This window comes from Leuciscus leuciscus (assembly GCF_965113295.1).
Source record: "Leuciscus leuciscus genome assembly, chromosome: 6".
NCBI classification, from domain to species: Eukaryota; Metazoa; Chordata; class Actinopteri; order Cypriniformes; family Leuciscidae; genus Leuciscus; species Leuciscus leuciscus.
The window spans coordinates 5,832,649-5,857,473 of NC_138730.1; the positions used below are offsets into that span (position 1 = coordinate 5,832,649).

General features: G+C 42.3%; 2 protein-coding genes across 2 annotated transcripts in view; one reads left to right on the forward strand and one right to left on the reverse strand.

Moving 5' to 3' along the window:
• LOC309501908 (uncharacterized protein) overlaps window positions 1–24,825 on the forward strand; it is a 575,396-nt gene that overhangs the window by 226,988 nt on the left and 323,583 nt on the right. The gene's annotated exons all lie outside the window — the stretch shown is intronic.
• On the reverse strand, window positions 12,640–18,637 carry LOC309501954 (uncharacterized protein). Its single transcript, XM_082174252.1, has 2 exons — window positions 18,613–18,637; window positions 12,640–18,573 (listed from the first exon to the last, which is right to left on the reverse strand). The coding sequence occupies exon 2, from the start codon at window positions 15,134–15,136 to the stop codon at window positions 13,442–13,444; it is 1,695 nt and encodes a 564-aa protein (XP_082030378.1). The 5' UTR covers window positions 15,137–18,573; window positions 18,613–18,637; the 3' UTR covers window positions 12,640–13,441.

The window sequence follows — 24,825 nt, forward strand, 5'->3', positions numbered from 1 at the left end:
GCAGGTTTCTCAGAAAGAGGGTTTTGAAGTTCACATCCTCTTCTTGTTCAGGTGAGTTATGTGCACCAAAGAAGGCTTGTCGAAAACGGTGGTAGTAGGCTTGAGGAGTCTCTTGTCGACCTTGTTTGGTTTCCAAGGCGATTAACACACCGTGTTCTGACTCTGGGCCTGTGAATTATTTTATCAGTGTTTCACATAGCAGCTGGTAGTTTGACTTGACATGAGCAGGTTGTCGGTCTAGGAAGCTTCGTACCTCTGAACTGGATGTCGATCTGAGGAGGTAAAACCTGTCTCTGTCAGTCACATGTGGTCTCACCTCTAGGTGGAAGTTGATATCTCGGATGTGGGCCTGGATGTCGGCGGCCTTCGTGGAGTTCGGGTTGAACTGAGTGATATTCTTAACCAGCTTGTTGAGATCTTTAAAGGTCATCCCCTGTGCAGCTCTGGAGTCTGCCTGGATGAGCTCTCTTTGTTTGTTGGCAGTGAACAGTTCTGTGGTGAAGGCTGGTGATGTTTTGGGTTGCGGCCATTCACCTGTTCTGTTGAATGGCAGTTCTTGGATGGAGGACTCTGTTCTGCTCAGCAGTGGTGATGCTGAGGGAGGTCTCTCCCTTCTTGGCTCTGGTTCCTGTTGGAAAATGTGCTGGAGTTCATTTCTGACCGCGTAGAGCTCGTCGTTGCCGTCATCTCGCTGTTGGGTCAGCTGGTCGATTTCAGCACTGCACCTTTCCAGGTGGTCTATCAGAGCAGTGATTTGAGAATTCTTATCTTTGATGTCAGCTTTGGCTTTCTCTAGCTGATGTTCAGCAGACTGGAGTTGGTTTACCAGGTGCTTCTGGACAGTCTTTAATTCTTGTTTGTCACGTTCAGTGACTGCAAGGGCTTCTTGGAGCTTGTCAACTTGTTTCTTTGTTTCTTGCTCCACTTCATCAGGCACTTGAGCTTTCGCTTTGAGCTGGTCTGTGCAGCGTTGAGTGTGCATCAGCTCTCTCAGGAACTCAGTGGTCTGACGCTTGAAGTCGTCCTGGACTTTCACTTCCAGCTTGTCTATGCGGCTCTGGGCACGTGTCAGCTCCTCCTGAAGGTGGGTGATGTGCTTGTCGCTTAGTGTCAGCTGGGCTGTGAAGGCATTGCTTAGGGAACAGATAATCTTGGTTAGTTCCACTTGGTTGTGGTTCTGATTCTGGCTTGAATCATGTGTCAGGAATCTTCTCAGCGTTATGATTATTATTAAAAATAATAACAGTTCAATTGTCTTTGGTGTGAGGCAGTCTGTTATGCCTCTGAGCCAGGCGTCCACGTCAGTGGGGTTCGTCGTCCACGGCATGTTGGCACGCTGGGGTGAAGAGACTGACACAGATCTGTGTGGGGTGTAAGCCTATGTGGTTGAACAGCTAAGTGTCGTTTCAGTGACTGTACAACAATAGTGAAGTGTTGTAATGTCTAAGTGTTGGTCTCAGTGTAGACAGGTAGGCTAGTGATGTGTAAACTTTGTCACTCAACTAAGTGAGGGAAAGAGAGAAAAAGGTTAAAACAAATCTCAATTGAAAGGATTTTTTTTTTCAATGGGAGAAATATTTTTTATAAATATTTTCTATCAGTGAAAAGCTGGTTTCAACTTGTGATGTGAGGACTATGTCACTCAACTGAGCAAGGGAAAAAGAGAGAGAGGTTAAAAACAATTTCAATAAAACAAGAAAGAAAATTCTTAAGTAGGAGAAATATTATTTTTCTCGTAAATGCTTCCTATCGGTGAGAATCTGTTTCCAGCAAGGTAAACAATATTATTGTTTATGTTTACAAGGAAAAATAATACAATAATAATGCTGATACCTCTTTTCTGAGTTTTGACAGGATTGACAACCTCAAATGGACTGCTTACAGCTGGGATGCTTTGAAGGCGACGGTTGCTCAACACTTGTCTCTGTTAATAGATCTCGGATAAGATGTCAAATTGTAAATTGCATTTACAGATGCAGGGAGAGTATGGAGAACAGAGAGGGTTTGATCAAAAATCAAATACCTAATGATTGTTTTCTTTGGAAAGATTATCTTTCTCTTTCTTTAGACTCGAGTGATGGTTCTTCCAGGTTTGTTCCCTACAAATGTGAAGAATGAGATGGGATAAAGCAGGACAGAACAGGAAAGATGTAAGAAGGAAAGGAGGGAAGGAGATTGGATCCACAAATGGCTCTGGAGCCTTTGTCGAACTACGAGTATAGAATTGATAGTTGCCAAATAACTAAACATTCAAAAATAAAACTTTGTAAGAGAGGGTTATCTCTGATTTATTTGAAACTTGTAGTGAGATACCAATGTCTCCTATTGAGGCTCAGGTGTGTCGCTCAACAGCAACAATAAGAGGTAAGTGAATAAATCAAATAGAATGGTTAAGTTTATAACCGTAACAAAAGAAAGGAGAAACGGAGGATACAACGCAAAAACAATAAATGAGCACGTATGAGTCTAACAATATTTGTAATAGGGAAATGTTGGTTGAATAAGTTTACTTAACTTTCAAAGTTTAAGACTTATTCACCTGAAGTGATTAAATCTAAAAGAGAAATTTAGAAATTATGAAAATGATGAAATTAGATTTATTAGAAATAAATCTAGAAATCATTAGAAATGACCTGTTTAGGAAAATAAAACTTCAATCTTAATTTAATATTTCCTTTTGTTAAATCAAATTAGAATTTGACAATTAATAATCATAAACCAGTATTTTCTTTTCAAGTAAAATGCAGGTAAATTAAATTAATAATTGTGAACCGAAATTTCCTTTTCACAGAAAATATGGGTAATTAAACTGAGACAGGTAAAATAAGAAAGAAGAAAAGACCAACAGGTGTAACAGTCAAGGTGTTTAAATGGTTAAATCACTTTAACGTTGTTCAAACAGACACTGTATTTAACCACTGATGTTAATGACAATGATAACCGTAAATAATGCTTAAGGCTTTGGCATATAAGTTAGGCCTCAATGTAAACAACTACCTAGCTTAGCTTTAGCTTAGCTTAACCACAAGGGTTTGTTTCAGTTTGTTTACACTGTTCATGGGAGGGGCAAAGCCCTTCTCTGCGAGGGGTCAGAGTTTTCCCGGAAGCGTTGGTTAAGACTTCCGTGTCACGATCGTAACTAGGGCGACCAAACAAACGCTAGTGGGCAAACATGTGAATTGCAACAGTTTGTAAACAGTTACATGAAATGTCGGCGCATTTCAAAAATACAAATAAAGGACAGACACCACTCGTAGCTGTTTTACGACGTGGGGGCTTCACTCGGTGGTTTAAGTGATTAACTTTAAAGGACAGCTTTGCGCTGTAATAGATGGAACAATAGCGATCTCGGCGGATCGTCTCTGTGCAATGTTATCTGAGCACACTAAAACAACAGGGTTTTTAACTGTTGGTTATGTTTCCGATGTCAAGCTTTACTTGAACACGCCTTTAAATTACTATTCAATTTAACTGTTACACGAGGACGCACAGTGTTACACGAGGATTCATTGAACAGACACAAACAGATAAATTTAAGCTTAACAGTTATAAGTAGTTGATACCCTGGACCACCTGTCAAAAAATGATTGATTGACAGGTGCCACGCCCCTTCCGGTGTCCCGCCCCTTCCGGTGACAGGTGTCCCGCCCCTTTTGACTTTTGATTGACAGCTAGTTTTGACTTTTGATTGACAGGTTGACAGTTAGTATGACTTTTGATCATGTTTTGACAGCTAGTTTTGACTTTTGATTGACAGTTTGACAGCTTTTGATCATGTTTTGACAGCTAGTTTTGACTTTTGATGTCTTTTGAAGTCTTTTGAAGGCTTTTGAAGCCTTTTGATATTGACAGAAAGTGTTATAACAATACGTGATGGTATCTGACAGCTAGTTTGATGCCTTTTGAACATGACAGTTAGTGTTTTTGAAGCCTTTTGATCGTTTGAAGACACTGTGATTAAATAATACGTCATGGCTATATGACAGCTAGTTTTAATTGTTTGAAGACACTGTTATATATCAGGACCCCTCCCTCCCTCCCTCCACCCCTCCCTCCACATTCCTGAACAGTGTATATAAATGGGGTCAGTGTGTTCTACAACCACCAGAAAGAGAAACATGAGTTACATGAGCATGGACGGTTTATCCTCCTCCCCTCAATCTCCAGAGGCGGGGCTGAGCAGCAGGATGATGGAAAGTCTGACTATGGCGCCGAGAAAACCTTTCGGTCACATCCGTTTGACAAATTTTCTCCATGAAATTTCGGAATGGACTAAAGGCGAATTTATGATGTGTATTAACCGTGTATTCGGGTACAAATTTCACAAACCAACTCGAGTTGTTACGCTCTACACCACTGACGGTGTGGGTGAGTTTCAGGCTGGGGAAGACGCGTGCGTGGTATTTCCTGAAAAAGACTGGTCTCTATTTTACAAATTTGTCTGGAGGGACCTGAACGACGGCGGCGAGGAGCCTTTGTACATCGCGGAGTGGGACGGGGCAACCCCGAATGTCCGGTACCGCGTGGTAGGTGACCATACTAAAAAGAAGCCGAATGATTCTGTTTACATATTCTGCTGTAAAGACAAGACAAAGCTCAACAACACACGGTTTGGGGCCGTCCTGCCTAACGAGCATCACGATCTGTATGAAATGCAATTTTTGTTCAAGTGGTGCGATCTGGATCTGCTGAATAGTGTTTTTTCAATCATCAACAAAATGTTCAAATGGTGCGACATGCATGACGAATACAACAAAATTAAAGTGCAGCTGTTCCACCCTGAGAGATGCGCGCGCAGCAGTACATACGCTCTGCCGTCCACGCCCATTCACTACAGCCATCATAAAGCTCGAAGGTCAGACCCTCCCAAACGTCGTTTATAAATCACAGCTGAAGTGCTACAACGCCTCCCGCCCCCCTTTTACTACAGCGACCATAAATTCCAGCGACCAGACCCTCCCAAGCAGCATTTATAAACCATGGCTGAAGACGGCGCTTCAGAACCCGCTCATGTGTGCAGCTGCGGGATCTCTTTCGGCGGCATTCTCGACGACAACGCTACCCTCCATACTCTGACTGACACCCACGGACCATCGGACCTCCACAAAGACTGGGCTCCGGCTAAAACTACCAAACGTCGCATAGACTTGGAATCGTGCTTTGAAAACGATTGGGCTCCGGGTAACATTATCAACCCTGAACCATCGGACCTCCAAAACGACTGGGCTCCGGCTAAAACTACCAAACGCAGCTTAGACTGGGATTTGGCGGTCGAGTGCGATTGCGGTTGCACTAAACCTTCACCTCCACCATCCAACAAAAAGCTTGGATCTCACAACCTGACTTACCTCATCAACCCTCGCAAAGACTTGGAATCGTCCGACGATGAATTCGACTGCGGTCCGGGTAACAATAACAAGCCCCAGAAAGACTGGGAATTGTTCATCCAATGCGATTGTCCCCACGGGACAGCCAAAAATGTCAGGCTCCATAACGATCGGGAATCGTACGACACACCTAAAATCGTCAGCACCGTGTCTCTTGCTAATCATGGCTTCGACGTCACAGACGGATGTTTCAGTGACGTTGGATTCAAAATCATAAAAGCGTCACCGTGACCGTGGTTTTGCTGCAACATCTCATCGCCGACAAGCTGAAGGACGACTGCGAGGGATGTGAGATTGATCATCCCAGCCAGCTGCAACATTCCTGCCTGTTTGACCCTCCCAACTACTACTTCGACACACACTTTGACGAACTTTCAGGCAAGCTGTTTAAACCCTCTTTTCATTCCATCATCGCTACTCTCCTAGAACGGTGCGGGTTAAAATCTCAACCCCACCGTATTCAAGGAACAGTCGGGACTATTCTGCACGAATTAAAAGACGAACCATTCATCGCCGCTAAGCTAGAAGAAATCAGGGTGAGACTTCTGGACAAGCCCTGCAAGGAAATCATCTGCGACGTCGTCGATCTCTGGCAAGGTCTTCCATTCGTGAATGGCGAGTGACCAAGCCACCTCCAACATGGGTGCAGCCTGTAGCCTAAAGTGTTGTATGGAATTCATGTTTAAAGATCATTACAGACACCAGATGACCGATCTGATGAGCAAGATTATCATGGACGCATCCCACCCCGATACTCCGTGTTATGACACTGTGCGTGAGGCAAATCTCAAGAAACATATGGTGCATATAAGAGGACTGGCTAATTCATGGGACGATTTGACGAACAAATGTGTTGACGGTAACGATCCACCCGGTGTAATGATAAAAGAGGTTCTAGATATGATGTGTGAATCACAATGCCCTCTTGGGATCACCGATGTGTTGTGTACTTGTACGTATGTGGCGTATGTGTGTACCGAGCTGGTAAAGAAATCAAAAGAATATGATGAGGATGATGAGGATGACGTTGTCAAAATTGTCGAAGTTATTCAAAACGTTGACAAAATTGTTGTAATGTATGTCGATTACATCCTAGATCGTAACATGATGGCCTGCCGCGACTTTCTTTTCTGGTTAGATTACCACTGACGTTATTATTACTATCCATTTTCTCTGTTTTACTTAGATTTTGTACTAACATCATTATATTCATTTTACATAGCCTAGATTTTGTACTAACATCATTATATTCAATTTACTTAGATTTTGTGTGTTGTATTAATACCATTATATTCAATTTACTTAGTATTTGATTTATTATATGCATGTTTACTATCCTCTATTATAACCATTTTTACTTAGTGTTTGAATTATTATATGCATGTTTACTATCTTCTATTATATCCATTTGACTTGTATTATATCCTGTAACGTTTTTTAATAAAAGATTGATTCAAACCACTTGTACGCGTCATTCTTTTGCAACGGTTGAAACGGCAGCATGTCGGAGCTCATGAAAAAGGCTTATTATACACCCTCCAACCCCGGCTCTTTAGGGGGTAAAAAACGATTAAAAGACGCCGTCTTAAAAGATACCGGGGTCCGTCTAAGCGATAAACAGGTTTCAGAATGGCTGGCTGGTGAGGACGCTTACACATTACACAAAACAGCGCCTATAAAATACAAACGAAATAGAGTGGTTGTGTACGGGGTCGATACGCAGTTCCAGGCCAATCTAGTCGACATGATTGCCTACGCCAAGGATAATGACGGCAATAAATATCTGCTGACGTGCATAGACGTATTTAGCAAGTACGCCTGGGCTCGCGTGTTGAAGAATAAGAGCGGCGCCGAGGTTACTAGAGCGTTCGAGTCTATACTCGAAGAGGGCCGTGTGCCGCAGAAATTGCAGACGGATCAGGGAAAGGAATTTTTTAACAAACAATTTCAAGATGTAATGAAAAAGCACGACATTAATCATTTCGCTACAGCTACCGATTTGAAAGCCAGCGTCGTGGAACGATTTAATAGAACGTTAAAAAGTCGTATGTGGAGATTTTTAACGGCTACAAATTTCCGACGATACATAGATGTTTTACAAGACATCATGCAGGGGTATAACACCAGTTATCACCGAAGTATCAGAATGAGACCTGTGGACATCAACAAAGTAAACGAGGGTCAAGTGTTTCAAAACTTGTACGGCGATATAAAGAAGACAGCGAGACCCCTATTTAAATTCAAAGTCGGCGACGTCGTCAGGATTTCAAAAGTGAGAGGCCCGTTCGCCAAAGGTTATGAGCAGAACTACACGGAAGAATTTTTCACCATATCCGCGTGTATTCCTCGTCAACCCCCAGTCTACAGACTCACAGATTTTGATGGTGATGTCATTCAGGGGGTTTTTTATGAAAAAGAGTTGCAAAAAATAATTGTGAGTAAAAACAAATCTTTTAAGGTGGAAAAGATTTTAGGTCAGAAAAAACAAGGGAAATCTACGCTTGTTTTAGTGAAATGGCTAGGGTGGCCTTCAAAATTTAATAGTTACATAGATAAAAAAACTCTGGTGGACTTACAATCTCCTTAAAACACGCCGTCGTTTAACGGGTGAGATCATACGAGCGAAGGACCGCCATGGACGATCACGGGTTCTACGTCACGTTGCCGTGCAATGCATCGAGGTAGGTTTATCCTGAAAATCGCATATCCAGCTATACAACCAGGTTAGCAAAAGCTATAAACTTGAAAGGACAATGGGAGGTGGGACTCGCCGAAATCGAATATCCTAGAAGTTGGTATAACTTTAAGGATGAAGACGGGTATTTCACCCTACATACGGCCCCCGAAGATGCGGAATCGTTTAAAAAAGACTTATCCGAGTTTTTTATATCGACGAAATTATACATAAGAGGTGGGTACTACGCAAACATTCGTGCGATCCTCCGCGCGATAAATCAACTTCTCGCACCCACGGCCGTATTGCATCATGAGGAATTAAAAAACAAAGTGTTTCTGGTCGCGAAACCCAACATTTCAGTCAGCTTCCAAGGCAGACTTGCCACTATTTTAGGAATGATACCGGATGATGCTCTCGGACGCTCGGCCTACCATGAAGGAGCTGATTTTACTACGAGCGTCATCACGTACGCACCTCATCAAGCCGATATCAACGCCGGGTTCTACACATTGTACGTTTACACAGACATTATCCAATATCAAGCGGTCGGCGATTCTTACGTCCCCCTTTTGAGATGCGTACATATATCGGGAAAAGGCAACGAGACGGTCATTGCTAGATACGGCACACCGCACTACGCATCGATCAGCAAGGATCACATCACCGACATCACCATAGAGTTGAAGGACGATCAAAACCACGAAGTACCATTTTTTTACGGGAAAGTCATCGTAAAACTACACTTTAAACCAAAAAATGGTTTATTATAAACCTGGAGAGACCGCGGACTATGTAAGCTACTACCAAAATCAGGCAGGCGGGGCTTTACCAGGCTATGCCGGGGGACGGGTTATGTATGGCGCGGGGTTAGGGGGTCTTTTCAGAGGTTTGTTCAGGATGGCCGTACCTCTGTTAAAAAGAGGATTTAGCATCGCGAAACCCCACCTAAAATCGGCCGCTAAAAATATAGTATCCGACGTCGTCTCAAACGTATTGACGCGTTCGCATAACGATAAAGCTCAAGACGGATCCGGTCTGATGGTCATGGCCTGTAAGAGAATGACTAAACCGCCGGGTGTGAGGAGGCGGGGTCAATGGGGAGCGAAGAAGAAGAAGAAAACAACGAGCGGATCAAACAAGCGCTCACTCGTACGTAGGAAGCGTAAGAAGTCTGTTAGTCGAAGCGCGTCAGTCAAGAGAATCGTAAAAACCATATTCTAACATGGCGTTACTGCATCGTATGTCGGGAGAATGCATCAAGTCCGAGTTGGACTTATTTACGGTCCCGCTGACACAGACCGTTATTGAGAAAAACGGCTATTTAGAAGTAGCCCCATTATCGGCCATATCGGACTCTGCGGACTATCTACGGGTGAAAATCACGCAGCCTGACGGAGACGAGATTGCGAACCCGGCAAAGGTGGGGCTGATAAATTACCCGGGGGCGACTATATTTTCACAAGTCGACGTGACCCTCGGCGACCGGCTGATATCGCAAAGTTCCGGGACTTATCCGTATCGCTGTATCGTTGAGAGTCTGATCAACTACGGTAAAGATACGCTGGAATCTATTTTCACCGCCGGACTGTTTCACAAAGACACAGCTGGTCACATGGATGTGCATGACCCCGCAGGCAATAACACAGGGTTGACCAAGAGAGCGGGTTACACCAGCCGAAGCAAGGAGGTGGAACTGCTCGCCCCCATACACAGCGATATATTCTTCCAGGAGAAATTGATGATTAATGGAGTTGACCTTAAGCTACGATTTATTAGAGCGAAAGATGAATTCTGTCTGATGAGGTCCGACGACGTGGCTTACAAATTAAATATACTGGCGGCTTCCCTATTTGTCAAGAAAGTTTCTGTATCACCGCCGGTGAGACTGGCTCACGCCCAGACGTTACTCTCGACAACGGCCAAGTACCCCGTCGATAGGGTCAGTCTAAAATCGTTCTCCATACCCGCCGGCTCTCGTGTTTCGAATCAAGAAAATCTGTTTTTAGGAACGCTGCCAAAGTCTATCGTTATCGGTATGGTCGACAACGATGCATTCACCGGCTCCTACACCAAAAACCCATTCGCGTTCAAACATTACAATCTGGAATTCCTAGCCGTCTACGTCGACGGCCAACAATACCCCGCCAAGCCTCTACAACCTAATTTCGAAGCCGGTTTGGCAGTACGCGAATATTATCAGTTGGCGATGACGACCGGGAGACACCTTAAAGATCAACCGCTCTGTATCGGCAGGAATGATTTCCTGAACGGATACACGCTTTACGCATTTAACCTCACGCCCGACGAAGACTGCGGTCAGCACATTTCCCTCATCAAGTCCGGGAATATCAGAGTCGAAGCTCGTTTCAGACAACCGTTGCCTAATACCATTAATTTAATCATTTACGCCGTATTCGACAGCATCATTGAAGTGTCTAACCGCCGACAGGTACTAATCGATTACTATTGAGAGATGAACACGCTACAACTGACCGCTATCTTGGATAAAATGGCATGCAGGACTCATTTTCTCGGCGTTCTACCGAGCGATCAACTACCCCAAAAACCGCTTAGGATCTTACCGTCGTTCTGCATCATTAATACCCACCCTGCTCGAATACCGGGTGAGCATTGGGTCGCCGTTTATTTAGCCCAAGAGGGGCCGGCTTGTTTTTTCGACAGCTTCGGCAATCCGCCCGACAGCCCACGCTTTCCGATCAGCATCAATAACTTTCTAGCCGCCAACGACGTCGACGTATTATATTCCGACAGACGCGTCCAGGATTATTCATCGGATACTTGTGGCCAGCACTGTGTGTTTTTTCTATATCATTTAGCCAGAGGTTACGACTATAACCATGTGATGAAACTATACACCGATGATTATATCAAAAATGATAAAATGGTGTCCCTCTTTGTGAAGAGATTAAGACCCTATGTTTGTAATGATAAAATGTTATCCTGCGTTCACTGTGTGCAGACATGTTTGACGTATAAATAAAAACTCTTAAAAACCATTATATTTCTTATCGTCTTTTATTTAATCATGAGATAAAATAGACATTAAAATTTCAACCATGCTCTTCGATCGATGACCGGTGATTTAAACACTGTGTCTTCGGACTCTGGAACCACGGGTCGTGAATATCTTCGTGCTTTTTTAGGAGGTCTAACACGGGGTGGGGAGGGGATGCCAGGTTTACTCTTTAGAGAGTTAATCGTGCGTCTGACCTGCTGATTCGGCACTGTAGAAAAAGGAATGTTTAATTCGGCAAAGGCGCGTAGAAACTCCGACCATCCTGGAGGTCTCCGGTCATCCCTAACCTTTTGCGGGGCCGTAACATTTTTTAACAAATCGAGCATGTGTGAACCTTGTATGGCTTTACCCCTGAACACAAACTCCCCCGATTCGTTCCACGCACTTATTCCTTTAGCTTTAGACATCTTGTCTAATATGTATCTGCTGTTTTTCACACTTTTCGAAGGTACATTCTTCAGAACTTCATCTACAATGTCCTCCCCCTCCGCTCTGCCGTCTTCGACGTTAGCAGCAGCCGGTGGTTCATCTTTATGACCGGGATCGGTATTGGGTAACGAAAGTGTTAAAACACTGCTCTCACGATCACCTTGTTTAACGATGGTCAAAAACCTGCTCAGGGTATTGGTGTAAAGTTTGACTTTTTCGTACGGGTTCAAATCAGTGCGTCGTAAAATATTTCTTATGGCATCATCCAAATCGTTCTCTACGGTCTGCTGAATGTTCTCACGAACATTTTCGCTCTTGATCTTATCCAGTTGATGGTGCGGGACTAAATACATCTTCTCGGCATACTCCATCCTATCGATTGGCTATCAAGCTCGAAAGAAAGGGTACGGCGACGCTTAGGAGCGGTAAAAGGAATCCGCCCTTCTGGTTGAAGACTCGTTTCTTGGCCGCTATGCCAATTTTTTTACTGGCTACAAATTTGATTTCGGCTTTTCTCTTTTTCAGTTTCCGGTACTGTTGTCGGTTGACCGGGATGGTACCGTAGAGGATGTTAAGTGCCACTTCACACAGCGCTAAAATGAATTCGTCGGACGCCGATTGTAAAATAAGACGTCGTTGTTTAGGAGTGGCTTTATGTAGCAGTTTTAACACCGGCAGATGTTTGCAAAGTCTGGCGGACATGGTGATGATTTATAGCGTTCTTCTTTTTTTCGGGATATAAACCACTTGACGGTCGGAAAGCAATCCTGTTCTGAGACGGTACTGCTCTGGAGTTTTTGCTTTATAGTCTATCATTAGGTAGCCGAAAGGTCGGTCGACCGCGTCGTGATAACACTCCATAAAGTATTTTGTGTTTCCCGGGTACATTTGACGTCCTAGCATCGCCACTTGATTGACGTCCCGAGGATTTTTAAACAGAATCATATAATTGGCGTTTAAGCTGATGGTTCGGCTGGACTTACCCTGTGCGAATAAATTTTGCACTATGTAAATAGCGCTGAGATTGCGGTGGTGGCAATATTGTGTAAAAACCCGTTGGAGTTCCAGGTTAGCACTAGCTTGTTCCATCAGGTCATCCACGATGAGAAGGTTAACCGTGGTGACAGGTAGTAAATCATCATCATTCAGACTCTGGGGTATTCCTTGCACAAATTTAATGTCGTACAATTGAAGTAAATCATCGTACAAAGTCTACCAACAATCATACAACCAAACAATGTTTTAAATTTTCTTGGAAATGATATTCAAACCTTTTTCCAACAAAAGTTTTACAAAATAAGACTTTCCAGAATTGGACGGTCCAGATACGACACAACTGAAAGGATGTTGAAGTCTGAAATCAAAATCGGAAACATCCTGAGACCCTCTGTGCATCATCTGATCAGTAGCCATAAGGAAGCGTCGTGAAATCTGGTAGAAGTCTACGTTTATTATAGACCACCTTAAACCTTTTAACGACTGATTTGTTGTGCAATGTGAGAGACTTCTTATCTCTGATAATGTTTTCGGTCTGAGCCAGGATGTATTTGGTTCTATCGTGCGACGTCACATAGCTGTCAACCAGACCAATCAGGGATTCGAGACAGATAGCTCGGGAATTTTTAGCATTGAGCGTTATACCCTTAGCTTTCATGCACACTTTACCTTGGGCCGTTTCAAAACCATACGATTTGGGTCCACTAGACGAAAATTGAGTTATATAATCATTATCGTCTAATTCGCTCGTCAGCTCCCCTAAATGATCACCCAGAGGCGGCTCCCAGTCGCCGTCCCTAGACACGAATACAACGCTGTCTGTGTCAGAGTATAGCAGTCGGTCGCCGAGTCTGTCCTTCAATTCGTACAATTCCAGTCGGGCGTGCGCGGTGGTAAAGGCCCCTATAAAAAGATTCACGTCGCGCGCCTTGCAAACATCCTCTTTGGGGGGTTTATGCTGGACGAGGGCTTGCCAAACGTGTCGGTATTGCCAAAAACGATTCTGGTGAATTCTTCGGGATCGTTCACCAGAGTCGTTTGAGGTAAGTTCTGTCTTAAAGAGAAGCGTCCCCACAAACTATTCAAAAGTAGTTTGTTGATTGCCCTCTGGGCGGCGTTGTACTTGATCTTTTCTGGGTCGAGTTGAATCCCCTCTTTTTCAAAATACTCACGAATGTAAGTCTCTTTCTCGGCGTCCGTGACGACATTTGACGGGTAGCCCGACGCTTGTTGTTTCAAACGCAAAAACGTTTTTACGTATTCGGCAAACAACGTGTCTGACCTCTGTGGAAAATGCCAACCCTCGTCTATCTTGGCCAGCACATAACCCTTCTCGACGGCTTTTAAAAGCTCGATACTGACCCAACACCCCGAGAGCGATCTTTCCTCGTCCGTGTGGGTACAGCTCGTGGTCTGGTTTTGGTCGTGAGCGCAGGTTCTACAAAGCGGAAACATGAGTTTTCCTTGGCACCTGTAAGGGAGAACCGGGTGCAGTAATTTGCGGGGAGGGTACACGGTCGCTTTGATCAAACCGTAATAGTTTTCAATTGGTTCAAAATCTTTGAAAATGATTTGGGGGTGTTCAATCGGGTAGCTTTTCCTAGCCTGGCAGAATGGATAGAGACTGGTAAAGTCCATATTCCTTATTTTCTCATCCCCGGTCACTTTGTGATAGAGTTTATAGGCATTTGTTCGCCCCCCGTACAGTGCGTCTCGTGGGTTTAATCTCTCTGGGGCGGAATAATCGGTCATAAATTCTATCACAGAGGGATCTGTCTTTTTCATGTCGTTCCATTCGCATTCCCAAAGGACTTCGATTTGCAAACCGTACGCGTTCCGCAGAATTTCAACCTTATCGTCAAATTGTCTCCTGAGAACCCCGTAGGGCACTCCGGACAAGGGGTGTGTCTGATGGGGTTCAAAGCGACAGCAGTGCCCGTGGAAGATGCACCCCGCGTATTCTAAGCCGTGCCTGACACCGTCCTGCTCGTAGTAGCCGTCTAAAAAGTACTTACCGATCGATACTTCGCCGTGGTTTACGGCGTGGTGAACGTCCACATTTCGAGTCTTTTTTACATACTCTAGCCATTCGATCGACCCACTTGAGTAGGACTTATTTTGGTGGACGTACGCTTTGTTATGCGTGAGGGCGAGCGTGTTTCTGGCGAGATAATGTGTTTTGAAGACCCCCATCGAGCAGCTGGCGAGCATCGTGAACCCAAAAGGGTCAAGTTCGGTGGATTGTATAAGTGCGTCGCGGTATTTCATGCAACCTTCACGCAATAAGACGACGTCGTTAACACCGTACGCGTACAGTTCTTTCTTGAAGTCAAACTCCTTACCCTGAACCGTGCGGTACCACGCATCAAACTTTTCTCTGTCTTTATCCGACATGTTATCGTAGCCGTAGAACTTTTTGTCAGGGTATGGTCCGACATAGCTCTCATTTTCCACCCTGTTGAAAAGATGGGGGAAGTAGCCTTTTTCAGTCGTCGTTAAGTCTAACGCCACGGGCATTTTGGCAAGAGCCATAGGAATGAAAGAGTAACTATCGATGTATCGTTGTGCAAACGAGTCGTCGTACATGAAAATTAATTTGCACCCTTGCATTATGACATCAATTGCAATCCCGGCTTTGCAAAAATACTCCAGAATTAGAAAGGCGTCCAATCTGGAGGCGTAATGCGCGATGAAGCAGTAGCCTTTATATCGGGGTTGTCTGAAGCGGTTGATTACCTTAGCGATGCAGTCGGTACCCTGGGCCGTAAATTTCTCCCCTTTGAATGTGATGGCGCAAACAAAATTAGCCGCGTGCCTACCATTCTCATAACGCGTTTCAAAATCGTAGAAGATGTATTTCTCACACGTTACCTTAGGCTCTAGGGGCTGTATGAAACATTGGTGCTCCCCCTCACCCGCTAGAATTTCGCGACAATGTACGCATCTGTCCGGGGCGCATTTGTGTTTGGTTTTCTTGGCGCCAGGTTTAGCGTTGTAACGTCTGTTACATAGTTTGCAGTATTTAATAATATCACAAGAGGGGTATTCCTGACCGGGAGGTGGGTTTTTTTAATGCATTTCGAAGCAATAACTCGATTTACAGAAACGCAAACAATCGGGGCAATGTATTGTTCTTTCAGGGAACCTGTAACAATCAGCGTCGAAACACACATTGCATGCATGCTTACATCGGTGGTCTCTGCGGTTGCTGTAGGTTTTATAACAAAATGGACAGACGTAATCCGAACCGATGAATGCCGTCAAATTCAGTATCATGTAGTAGTGATCATTGTGCAGATAAAGGAAAACCGTTTTTGGATGGGGTTCATCAGAATTTTTGTACGTTTCTAAGACCATGGCATTAGATCTGTGAAATACGACGATTTTAATGCCTAGTGCTCGTTCAAACGATGCTATGTCGCCAAGAGCGATTCGGTCTTGGATTGAGAAGCCGACGCTGTTTTGGATGGCGGCAGCCAGTTTTTCTAACTCGCTCTCAGGTAATTGCGGGTTAAGAAAACGAGCTAGACAGATGGAGAAACACAAATGATTTGAAATATTTGTGGGACAGAATAAACTCGTCTTTTTTCTTCTGATGACCTGATCAACAGCGATATCTATAAGTTTACGGCGGCCGCCGCCTTGTCTGTTCATGGCTAGGGAAGCATCAATTTCGAGAACATTGTCGGATAGTAACTGATTGTTGCTCTGTAAAACTTTTTCAAATTGGTCGAAAAGCGAATCCACGTCGTAATTATTACCGGGAGTTAAAACGGTGCTGACGGGTGTTTGTAGACTGGGAGCCGAGATGGTCATATTGATTACGGGAGCATGACCACCGATTTCTCTAGCGAAGGTTACACTCTCGCTCAGCATGTCGTGTAAGTAGGTGTGATAAGAGGCCAAATCTGTAGAGTTAATCTCTCTCAGATTCATAGTCCTTCGCAATGACACACTATTGAAACGAGGTCGTGGTAAAACATGATATCCGTTAACGTCCCCACCCTCGCGAAACAGCGTATCAATGTCTGTACGGCTTAATCGAGTCGGTGTAGTAGGGTCAACATTACCTGCTGTGGATGTGGATGGTTGTGAAGTATCATTAGCGGGAGGATGCTCTGTGTGGTCGCAGTCAGGATCAGCGGCAGGATGCTCAGGGGTTTGGTTGTTTAAATCGCCGCCGTATTGTACAACAGGATCGTTGTCTACGTTTAGCACATGATCGAACATATTCATATTTGGATTTACGGCTAATTCAAAAAGATCCAAATTAGCAGGGGGTTGTGAAGATTCTAGATTAAACAAATACTGTTCTAAAGAATCCGGAAACATTAAAAGCTCGTCCGGCAGCATACTTAGCATTTCAATCTCGTCCGGCGACAGCTCTGTGTCGTCTGCGCCAAAGCTTTTTGAATCATCCATTTTAGATTTCAGACCAAAACATGAAATATAAAAATCACAGGTTATATGTAAAACAGCATAGATGAAATATGTAAAAAGTATAAAAACAAATCAAAGCATACATGAAATATCAAATCAATATGAAAATCATAGAGTATAAAAAAATCAAAGCATACATGAAATATCAAAGCAATATGAAAACCATAGAGTATAAAAAAATCAAAGCATACATGGAATCATAGAGAATATGTAAAAAGTATAAAAATCACAGGGTATATGCGAAAATCAATACATGAAAATCATAGAGTATATGTAAAAAGTACAGATGAAATATTACAAAATCATAGAGTATACTAGATGATAGGTAAAGAAAAAACGGCTACAACCGTAAATTTACTCCGCTGTTCCATCTAGGATGACGAGTATGAGATGATGGATCAAAAGCACCAGCTCACGATGGTATTCGGTGTACATGCGACCGCTTCTATCAAAATCCTCACAGATGGCTGTCTGCATACTTTGGATACGTCTGAATATTTCATCGGACAGATTTTGAATAAAGCGATCCTGTGTGTCAAATCGGCTACGTGTCTCGAGGTGATAGGCCCGAAGCTCACTGCGCAATGCGTCTAATCTGCTACGCGTTTCGGTTTGTGTCTCACTGCGCAGCGCAATCAATTTGGTGATTATATCGTCTTGTACGTCACGTATATGGAAGTAGAATAATGTCAAATGTTTTTGAAATAAAAAGCCTGTTGAATTGCACTACTTGAAAAAAAATAGGCATTGCATTAACCATGCTTGCATTTTAATGCATTGTATTTTTAGGGCTTACATTTTTATGGGCTGAAATTCAACATGGTTGAATATTTAAGCTGTGAATATTTCAATAAAAAACATTTCAAACACCTTTTCATTATTAAAAATTCAATAATCCATATTCACCTTTCATATTTCACTTCCAAAATATTCAAACTGTTTAAAAATACAACCAATAATATTCAACAGGCAATTTTCGGTCCATTTTATTTCGCTTTGCAAATTCGCTTCCACAAATTCAGTGGTTCAAATTCGACAGTAAATTCAACATTGACGTCCAGGAACTGCAGGAAAAGTAGTAGATTGCCGAGCATACTCTCCATCTGCTGTTAGTCGACCTCACCATCAGATGGTGCAAAAGCGCGTGTTGTTGACGAAGACATTCATTCATAAAATGGAAATGATTATCTGTGTCAGTATATGCGGAAAAGATGATAAACACACAAAAGCTGTGTTTATGTTTCATTCAATAACTTCATTGTTACTTTCCCTGTGTAGCCTACATGTCATCAGCTTTCTCTACCATGAACAGGATTATAATCGGTTTCTCTCAATACCTCATACTCAACGATTCCCCTTCCGTTGGGACAAAACGCTTAACGTAGCTTAATGGACTAATACAGTGATATGAAAGACCACTCTTGCACCTTATTGGGGAAGTAGGCTGTAGGCTACTATATAGGCTACAGGCAAGAAGATGGACTCAGAATATGAACTTAACGCGCAAAGTTTCATGCTGAGCGTTTCGTGATATACTGGCATAAAATCAACACTTGATCAATTAATACTAACACTTTCTCTTCTCTTCTCTTCTCTTCTCTTCTCTTCTCTTCTCTTCTCTTCTCTTCTCTTCTCTCTCTATATACATAGTATGCCTACGTGTATTGCATTAGCTTAAACTGTCATAGCACTTGCATATTGTTGTCCTATTGTTAGTTTAACTGTAAATCGCTTTGGATAAAAGCTTCTGCTAAATGAAATGTAAAAATTGGCTTGACATTGGACATTCGCACATTTAGGGACCGTCTCTAAAGTTGCATACAACATTGGCATACACGTTTCTAACTTCAATAGCAAACTTAAATTTATTTGAATAAATATAAAAAATCCAAAGGGTGCGCATTATGCCTGACACTACATGAACACGTTACAGTTGGTTTTATGACTGTAAGTCGTTCTATTCAAATGCTATCAGAGTTAGAAACGTGTATACCAAAGTCGTATACACTTTAGAGACGGTCCCTTAATGTGCGAATGTCCAACATCAAGCCATCTTTATGCCAGTCTATCACTGGGAAACGCTCAGCATTAAGCTTTGCGCGTTATTCTGAGTCCATCTGCTTGCCTGCGAGTTTGGTCTTTTACATCACTGTAGTCCATTAAGCTACGTTAAGCGTTGTATATGTCCAGCAGGGGAATCCTGAAGTATTGAGGGAAACCCTACATGCAGCACATCGCCACAATATAAAGTTAAGGCAACTAAACAACCAAGAGAAATATATGTCAACCTCAAAAATGTAACATTGGATCTGTATATCCGCATCGGGGAATAACATTATAATCTCGTTCACGGTAGAGAAAGATGCATGTAGGCTACACAGGAAAAGTAACCGTGAAGACACTGAATTTAACATAAAACAGCCGTCATAATAATCACAAATACACTTACATTGCTGTAAATGAGTTTTATGAATGAATGACTTGTTCTAACTGTTGCTGGTCTTCAACACGCGCTTTTGCACCATCTGCTGGTGAGGTAGACTAACAGCAGATGGAGAGTATGCTCGGCAATCTACTGCTTTTCCTGCAGTTCCTGGACGTCAATGTTGAATTTACTGTCGAATTTGAACCACTGAATTTGTGGAAGCGAATTTGCAAAGCGAAATAAAATGGACCGAAAATTGCCTGTTGAATATTATTGGTTGTATTTTTAAACAGTTTGAATATTTTGGAAGTGAAATATGAAAGATGAATATGGATTATTGAATTTTTAATAATGAAAAGGTGTTTGAAATGTTTTTAATTGAAATATTCACAGCTTAAATATTCAACCATGTTGAATTTCAGCCCATAAAAATGTAAGCACTAAAAATACAATGCATTAAAATGCAAGCATGGTTAATGCAATGCCTATTTTTTTTCAAGTAGTGCAATTCAACAGGCTTTTTATTTCAAAAACATTTGACATTATTTTACTTCCATACACGTAGCTCAATGTATTTGTTGTTTATATCAACCTGTGCGTCACGAAACTCTTGGCCTAATGTCTCTATTGCATTAATGAGCCTACGGGTCAGAGGACTATCGTCGAGTGGTTCGTCAGTCGGGTGAGGCGCAGCTGGCACTTCTTCCGACGGCGAGTGAAAAGGATACGGTGATTGACCAGCGTTTGTGGTTGTCACCTCATTGTGCTCGCTTGTCCAAGAACTCTGTTCCCAAGCGATGCGTTGAGGCGTATTCCAGCTAGTTGCGGTGTCAGGGCTTCTACCGGACCAAGCTGTGTAGAAATATAACACAAAATCTTAATGGTATAGTTCAATTTGAGTTTAAATACAAATAATGTTGATAGTCTTACCATAAAGAAATAGGCTGTCAAGACTCGTCGCAGGACTGTTCGGTGGCGTCAAGCAGAGAGTTCTCCTGTCAGGACTAGTCTCAGGACTGATCGCCGGGGTAAAACGAGCTATTTTTCTTTCAGGACTGTCTGGTGGGGTAGAACGATCCGTTTTTCTAGTCTTCTTTCTCAAAGACTCTCCGCTTGGTCCGGGGGGATGGTCTATAGCTGCGTCGTTAGGAACTACTTGATCCTCAGCATGCGTCGGAGTGGGGTCAGGTACGGATTGGGACCTATCTGTTACAACGACGGTGAGGTCTTCATTCTCTTCTTGAGCGGTGTCAAGCGGGTAGCCGGGTTGAGTAATAAAATGAATGAAATCTGAAATAAATAAATAAATAAATTAGATTTCTCATAAACATTAAGAATAACATTACGTCGGCAATGGGTCTTGTTTTACCATCCGCTGCGCTGTCTGCATCAATCACCGGAGTAGCTGTTGCTGCGAATTAGAAAAAAGAGAGAGAGAGAGAGAGAGAGAGAGAGAGAGAGAGAGAGAGAGAGAGAGAGAGAGAGAGAGAGAATTAAAATACGTTCATTTTATTTATTTATAAAAAAAAAAATTAAAAAAATTATTTTTATTTATTATTTATAAAAGAATAGAAAAAGATCAGTCCTCACATGCATCCACAGCATTGCTTTCAGTATTTGCACCTGGGGGGAAAAAAGCCTGTTATGAATGGAAACAGTTGTGAGTCATTTTATATGCTTGACAGACAGGCAGATGCTGAAAAAAAAATAATAAAAAAAAATAATAATAAAAAAAAAAAAGTAAAAATAATAATTCAACATGTTATATCACTATAACAGACTGTTAAAGTGCACCGGGGGCTAGGGGGCACAATTTCACCATAACATGATGTAATTTTAACTCCGTGGCGCTAGGGGGCTCAATTTCACCATAACAGGATGTAGTTTTAACTCCGTGGCGCTAGGGGGCAGAATTTCACCATAACAGGATGTAGTTTTAACTCCGTGGCGCTAGGGGGCAGAATTTCACCATAACAGGATGTAGTTTTAACTCCGTGGCGCTAGGGGGCAGAATTTCACCATAACAGGATGTAGTTTTAACTCCGTGACAGCAGGTGGCGCCGGAGAGCTGATTAGTTCTTGTATCAAAAACATGCTTGGATGATGTGTTTAAGACAGCGGCTAAAACAAGCTTTTATGTTTTCAAATAATCTGCCAATATTTCAAAAACAAACCGATCTGCCTTGTGAAACAGATACACATCGAAACTAGTGTTTGATAGAGCATATCAAGCACATTTAAGAGCAGTTAGCAGCGTAGCATGAGCTGCCAGCTACAACCATGCATTCCTAACCGGGAGCGCTAACAGGAGCGCGGCACTGTCTTAGTAAAATAGACATGGATAACGCGATGGCAAAACATCGATTTAATGTAGGCAGAATTGATCAAATATACATAGTAAACAGAATTGTAGCATGGCTGCTAAGCAGCTATGCTTAGCAGCTAAGCAGTCACCGAACACTTCCTTGTCCGTCTTTTCATAATAAAAGCCGCGGGTGACGCAATGGTGAAAAAGTATCACAATATAATGTTTTCTGAAAAACATTTACATGCCAAACAAAATATACATGCCAAACAAAATATATAATTTTCTGAAAACATATACACTGCAAACAGAATTGATATTGGGAGGGCGTGGAAGATGGCGGAGAGAGCAGACGCTTTGTGAATAGCTCAGAGTAGCAAAGCCTTGAAAGTCAACAGAATGAACGTTTAATTCTACAAAACCCTGAAATATAAGATGTAACATTATAGAGAACTTATTTTAATAATTCAGAAACGTGTGAGTGACCCGGAGCACCTCCTGGAATACGATATTGCAAACCATAACATGGCTAGCACAAAAGCTAATGCTAAATTGAAGGCTCTCCAAGAACACGACTATGGCGGCCCGGAAAGAATGGAAACTAACACCAGAGGTACTAAAAACTCCTTAGCATCTCCTTCTAAACCACCAGCACCACAGAAAAAGTCAAAACCCGACGACGTTGTGACTGCTGGAGCCCATGCTGAGGACGCCTCTAACGCTGCGATCCTGGCTGCTATCGGTACTCTTCAAAACATGATGCAGGACTTCAAAGCGGAGCTAAAGCAGAACACGCTGACCATAGCCAACATCGCGAAAGCGGTAGAGTTTAACTCTTCCGAGATCAAAGTTTGTAAAGAACAGTGCCAAAAGCTGCACATCGAGGTGAAACAATTGAAAGAGGATAACACAGATCTGGGGAAAAGAGCTGCAGAAGTGGAGAAAAGAGCTGTAGAGTTGGAGCGTTATAAAAGAAGGTGGAACCTGCGGGTAAATGGTTTACAGGAGGGAAAAGACGAAAACACACGACAAATCGTCTCTGATATCATCGGAAAGATTGTGCCACACTGGAAGGAGAAGATGGATTTCATCCTGGATTCGGTGCACCGACTGGGGCCGAGTAACACCAACCGCCCTCGTCAGATCATCATGCAGTTCACAGGACGCCACTTCAGGGACGAACTTTGGCGGATCACCAAACTTCACCCCGTCTGCAAGGATCTCAACATCCGCTTCGCAGAAGACCTCACCAAGGAAGACAGAGAGGCACGGAGGGCTGTGTGGCCGAAAGTGGAACAAGCAAGGAAGGCAGGTCTAAAGACAGTGTTCCGGGGCCCTCATGCTTTCATTAATGGTCAACGAGTTTCACCATAGATAACACTATCCAGGGTTTTTGAATCCCGAGAACAAGTGAGTTTGAATGAAAACGTATATTCTCTGGGTTTTGCTACTATTATATATTTCTGATAGGAAACTTCTACTGCTGCTTTAAGTTCAGCAATCCGTTGGTGTTGATTGTTTATTAAATTTTTTTATTTTTTATTTTTTATTTATTTATTTATTTATGTATTATTTTGATATATCCGTTGTTGTTCCATGTTCAGTTTAAAGAGTAACATTTCTCTAATTTCTGTTAATGCAAGGGGTTTAAGAGACATGACAAAAAGGAAAAGTATTTTTTTATTTTGTAAAGGGAAGAAGTCAAATATAATTTTTTTGCAGGAAACCCATTCTAAGGTTGATGATGTTATATTTTGGTCTAAACAATGGGGAGAGGAAGTTTACTTTAGCCACGGCACTTCAAGATCAGCAGGTGTCGCCATCCTCCTAAATAACTTCAAAGGTCATATTGTGTCCCATATGGCAGATGAATTTGGTCACTGGCTGATTCTTATCATAAACATAGATGGTCTAAAATTCATCTTAGTCAACATTTATGGATATAATATTAGTAGAGAAAATCGAAACCTACTTGAACAAATTAGTTTACATTTAGACAACCTCAAATTAACACACTCAACTGATAACATCATCATTGGTGGCGACCTAAACCTAGTTCATGATGATTTTTTTGATAAATATCCTAGCAGATACTCTGCAAGTCATCCAAACACCATATTCACATGCTTTTGCGAAAAACAAAATTTGGTTGATACCTGGAGACACTTAAATCCAGAAATAACTAAATACTCCTGGTTTAGCTCAAGCCACAATTATAAATCCAGAATAGATCACTGGTTAATTGCAAATCATTTGCTAGTTTATAATATTAGCTCTGATATTTCTGCTGCACCTCTAACAGATCATAGTGTTATTCTACTACAGATCAAACCCAATGACAACAAGGTCCACTCACACACATATTGGAAGTTCAATTCCAGTCTGCTCAAAAATAATGACTACTGCCAAAAAATCAAATTATTAATTAAAAAATATGCCAATTCTGAGGAGCTATCAACTGCTACCAAAAAGTGGGAATTCCTAAAATATAAAATACGCCAATTCACCATCTCATTCAGCAAAACAATTAAAAAAGATTGTGAAAAACAAGAAGTAGACATTATTAATCAGTTAAATATGTACTGCAATAGATTAAATCCAACTGAAGATGATAGACAGATGATATTAAACCTCCAACCTAAACTAGACGAAATTTATAGTCGTAAGGCCCAAGGGGCCTTTATTAGATCCAGAGCTAAGTGGATAGAGGAGGGGGAAAGAAACTCAGCATATTTCTGTGGTCTTGAAAAAAGAAGACAGGAAAAAAATAGCATCAGATCCCTGATGATTGATAATAATGAAGTCACAGATGAAAAATTGATATCTTTAGAAATCTGGAAATTCTATAGCCAACTCTATAGCTCTAAATTTTCTAGTGTGGACTGTCAGAATTTTTTTCAGGATATAGCAAAACATATTCCAAAAATAGAGAATGGCCTCCAACAAACATGTGATAGTCAAATAACAATTACAGAACTTGATGCAGTAATTGGTCGTCTCTCTATTAACAAAGCCCCTGGATCCGACGGGCTTACAGGTGACTTTTACAGACATTTTTGGGTAGATTTAAAAGTTCTGCTGCTACAAGTCTTTACCGAAATATTTGAAACATGTGTGCTTCCACCAACA

Excerpts from the sequence above, each read along its gene's own strand:
- LOC309501954 (XM_082174252.1), bottom strand. The coding sequence starts at position 15,136 with ATGCAAGGGTGCAAATTAATTTTCATGTACGACGACTCGTTTGCACAA.